The 4,343-nt window shown below is 32.2% G+C and overlaps 1 protein-coding gene and 1 long non-coding RNA gene across 2 annotated transcripts; both read right to left on the reverse strand.

Annotated features, from left to right (window-relative positions):
- On the reverse strand, nucleotides 1-730 carry LOC145051567 (uncharacterized). The gene is made up of 3 exons (XR_013683703.1): nucleotides 714-730; nucleotides 460-639; nucleotides 1-359 (listed from the first exon to the last, which is right to left on the reverse strand). It is a non-coding gene; the product is annotated as an uncharacterized LOC145051567 (long non-coding RNA).
- Nucleotides 731-1,001: 271 nt separating this feature from the next.
- LOC145050375 (uncharacterized) lies at nucleotides 1,002-4,076 on the reverse strand. Its single transcript, XM_078998636.1, has 8 exons — nucleotides 3,958-4,076; nucleotides 2,620-3,218; nucleotides 2,394-2,535; nucleotides 2,159-2,302; nucleotides 1,710-2,078; nucleotides 1,452-1,464; nucleotides 1,088-1,182; nucleotides 1,002-1,013 (listed from the first exon to the last, which is right to left on the reverse strand). Exons 1-8 carry the CDS (start codon nucleotides 3,988-3,990, stop codon nucleotides 1,002-1,004), a joined length of 1,407 nt encoding a protein of 468 aa, XP_078854762.1. The 5' UTR covers nucleotides 3,991-4,076.
- Between the last annotated feature and the right edge of the window lie 267 nt (nucleotides 4,077-4,343).

A 4,343-nucleotide genomic window follows, 5' to 3' on the forward strand; every position in this document is an offset into this window, starting at 1 on the left:
TCTAAAGCTGCGTTCTTTGGGTCAATAAGAACACGTATTGGTTGACCTGAAACCAATTGCTCCATAAACATACAAAGAAAAACACCGCAATCTCCCAAATGACTACTTTGTTGGGGAACGTTTTCTTCATAAATGAATTGCATATTCAATGGAATCCTTGGGATGTTCCTCCGCGCCCAATACTTAATCTTGTCCAAATAATTTGCCACCCGACGTTCAAATTTGGAAAAGATTCCTTCGGATTGGAATTTTTCATAAGCACCTCTACCAAGACTGTCATAAATATGCACTTCCATTGACGCTAATCGTAGTTCCCCAAATAGCCAATGATTAGGGGATGAATGAATCGGCAATAAGACCTGTATAAGGATCAGAAAATAAAATTATGTTTATTTACATCACAATACAAAAACATAACAAAAAAACGATATTATTTTCAATATAAACTATTAAGTTTACCGTATCAACATCCCACCAAGCAACCATGAAGTTAGGGTATGTAGCAATACCAGCCATAAACGCCCTCCAGTCCTGTCCTTCTTCCAAAGCATGAGAAACAAAAAAATTTGGAGGCATTATTGTATGTCGGTCGCTCTCAAACCGTCTCTCCATCAAAAGTCGGTACCAAATGGTTATATGCTGCACACATGATACTTTTGTTATTGACTAAAAAACAATTAACTTTTAAAAGAATTAATTAACAATTTATTTACCGCTGACTCCAACCATCCGTTGTGTGTATGCCCAAACAATGAGCTCCAAAAATCTCTATCTAACACGAAATTAAACAAACGATGCTGCACATCGTATGAATGCAATACATAATTTTGGATGACATCCTCACCGCCTGCTACGTAAGGTTGCAGGCGCAACATGGAGAAGTCATGAGCAACACCAAAAACTGGAGGAGGAACGGGGCATGTTGATTTCGTACCAACCTTCTTTTTTGTTCTTCTTTTTTGTTTCGGTGTCGTGTGCAACTAAAAACAATATTCATATGTTTAAATGTATATCTTTCAGATAATTCACATAAACATAGATAATTCACATAAACATAAAATCATCAGTTTATAAATAAAACGAATACCTCGGTGTAAGGAGTGCATAAAAATTGTGATGGTTTTCGACTCCTAGGTTTATCGGGTGTAACTTCTTTGTCATCATCATCATCATGAAAATAATCTACATTTCCCGTTATTATTAGTTCGTCTTCATCCGGCACATCATCATCAAATTTGTTCCCTGCATTGTCATTCCTCTCCTCCCACTCCTACATTAAAGATAATACTTTATACTTAATAACGAAATACACATAATTTAATAAGCAATAATATCTAAATAAACAAAATATTAATATAATATTAATGTAACTATAATAACCTCTTTAACTTCACTATAATCGTTTACATCAAACACATCATCATCAAATTTGTTCCCCGCATACTGATTACTCTCCTCCAACACCTACATTAAAAATATAACTTTTTACTTAATAAAGAAAGACACTTTATTAAAAAGTAATTATTAAAATCGTAAAGGTAACATCTATAACAACCTTGTCGTCTTGAGTATCACCAAAAACATTTTGAGTTGTATTGTTTTTATTCATCACTTCATCTTGCACAACCTATATTTTCAAATATAAAATATGAACACAGGTATTCATATATGTTAATAAAATTTAATAAATAATGTAGCGTGTAACTAACCTGTTCATCATAATTTCTTTGTGACACTGTCGTATCATCAAAAAAAATGTCATTCCAAAATTGGTCATTATTCACTTCTTCAACAAAAACCTCTGTAGGTTGTCGGTTCATAAACACATGCTGCTCCAGTGCATGTACCCGTTTCAACAACTCGTCTAGCTTGTGTTTCCCACTGCTCCGACCTCTACCATGAGAGCGACCACTGGACGACATACTAGACGAAGATTCGTCTTGTCTCCTAAAATGGTCTCGTACTGGGGATGGAACTGTTTTCCCTTCACCATATACATACTCTTGAAATGACATATAATAAAAAGATGTCATCTCACCATCACCCGGTAACATGTTTTGTCTTGGTGGTAGCCCCTCCTAAAAAATTAAACATATTAAAAATGCATATAAAACTATAATAATCAACTTTATTAATAATAAACGAAATATTTTTAAACCTGCATCTTTGACCAAATCTTGTTCACGTCAACCCATTTCAATTTTTTTGTTCCGCTCCATCTTTTCATCCGAGGCAAGTCTTTATTTTTTCTTAATGCAAATCCACATGCACGAACAGCCGGAATCATCTCATATATCCATATCTACAATTTTGTACAATAACAGTAATAAAAGTTAAAATTAAAATAAAAAAGATAACAATAAAACAATATAAATATAAGAAAATTTTTATACCCTAATTGGAGCCGTAAATCCTGAGACGGAATACTTTAAAGTTTGACCACGCTGAGGAAGTGATAAATAATGATGTATCTTACTCCACGTATCCTCAAGGTCAACATAAGTAAAATCCCATAGATAGCTACCCCAAGCGAAGCTAACAAAACAAAAAAAACAAAATTCATTATTATATAAATTATAACTTTAATAAAATAGAACTTTTAACGTAAAGAAAATATACCTATTCCAGAGATCCAAATTCTCAGCAAAAAAAAACCAATCTTGTGGCACCCGATCGTTAACTTCTTTGCCCAAAAAACCTTCACACAAAATGTATATCAAACATACTCTAACTGCATCAAGGTCGTCAAGTGCTAGGAATGTTTGATTTAAAATTAAACTTTTCAGGTCGCCGATTTTCACCGAACTATTAGTATGGTCCGGAAATAGCCGTTCACGCAGTAAACATCTTTTTTTACTGCTTATTAATTTTTCCGACCCTTTTCTCCCAATGTTTTTTGGATACTCCCCAAAATTGAAGCCGGTAATCAAACAAAACTCTTCCGGCCCATAAACCATTTTGGTATTGCCTACTCGAAAATATAAACGTTTTATTCCATCTGGAGATAAAACAGGGTCCGGCCGGATCTGATGAAGGAACATTTTATGAAACAATAAAGCGTCCCCTTGTAAACGAGGGACATCAATAAAATAGCCAAAGACGGTATTTCTGAAAATAGCACGTCGGGCATCATCTAAAACTTCAAAGACTTCCCATATGTTACCGCCAGAGCCTTTTAGGTTCGCAAAGGCTTTCGTATTCATTAAACTAAAATCATGCTGCAAAAAAAAACACAAAAACAAATTAGATAACTAAAAAATATACTTTTTTTTTAAATATATTACGAACTGCAAATACTTTCTTAATTACTAATATATATATTTCCGATAAAAAACAATAACATACACATATATAAACAATTTTCCAAGTTATACAACAAATATATTTACGATAGATCACAATATCATACATAATTATATAAATATTTTCAACTTAAACATATTTTCAACTTAAACAAATTTTCAACTTAAACGACAAATATATAAACAATTTTTATCTTTCTAATTAAAACTAACATTATATAACCATAACCATATAAACAAAAAAATTTAAAAATAAAACGACAACCAAACTAACAATTTTTCAAGTTATACGACTACTTTATACAAAATTTTCAACTTATACGACAAATAAAAACAATTTCTAACAATATATATACGACAAATTTTCAACTTATAAATGTTATACGACAAATATATATACAGTTTATATAAACAATTATAGGATAAAAATTTACAAGATTTCAGGTTATACAACAACTAAAAAAACTACAAAAATAACAAATTGTAAACATTATCCACGCAGTCTCTACTTGTCTCTACTTGCATTTAAACTTCAAGTATACTAAAAATATACTAAAACTATCAAACACAACAAAATTACCCTTTTTTAACACTAAATAATACAACAATTGATAAAAAAAAATAACTTTAAACATTAAAAGAGTTAAAATCTAACCATATTTGCGGGATTGTTGACATAATCCTCCATTTTCTTCAAAAACTAGCCAAAATTCCGAGAGAAGCCCAAAGTTAGAGAGAGTTTTTGTGTAGAGAATGGTGAAAATGAAAAAAAAAAAAAAAAAAAACGTTTTTATACCTAAAAAACACCCATTTCGCAGGTGAGAAGGCCCCATCTGCGAAATGGGCATCTCATCTGCGAAAGTACAAGTGCCTGAAGCACAACTGTGCTTCAGGCACTTGTACTTTCGCAGATGAGATGCCCATTTCGCAGATGGGGCCTTCTCACCTGCGAAATGGGTGGCTATTTTTGTAATCCCGATTTTTTTTGGCTATTTTTGTAATGCAATTAGTATAATTGGCTATTTTTGTCATTTTCTCATT

Source organism: Lactuca serriola, chromosome 5 (genome assembly GCF_051521515.1).
Source record: "Lactuca serriola cultivar US96UC23 chromosome 5, Lser_US96UC23_V15, whole genome shotgun sequence".
NCBI lineage: Eukaryota > Viridiplantae > Streptophyta > Magnoliopsida > Asterales > Asteraceae > Lactuca > Lactuca serriola.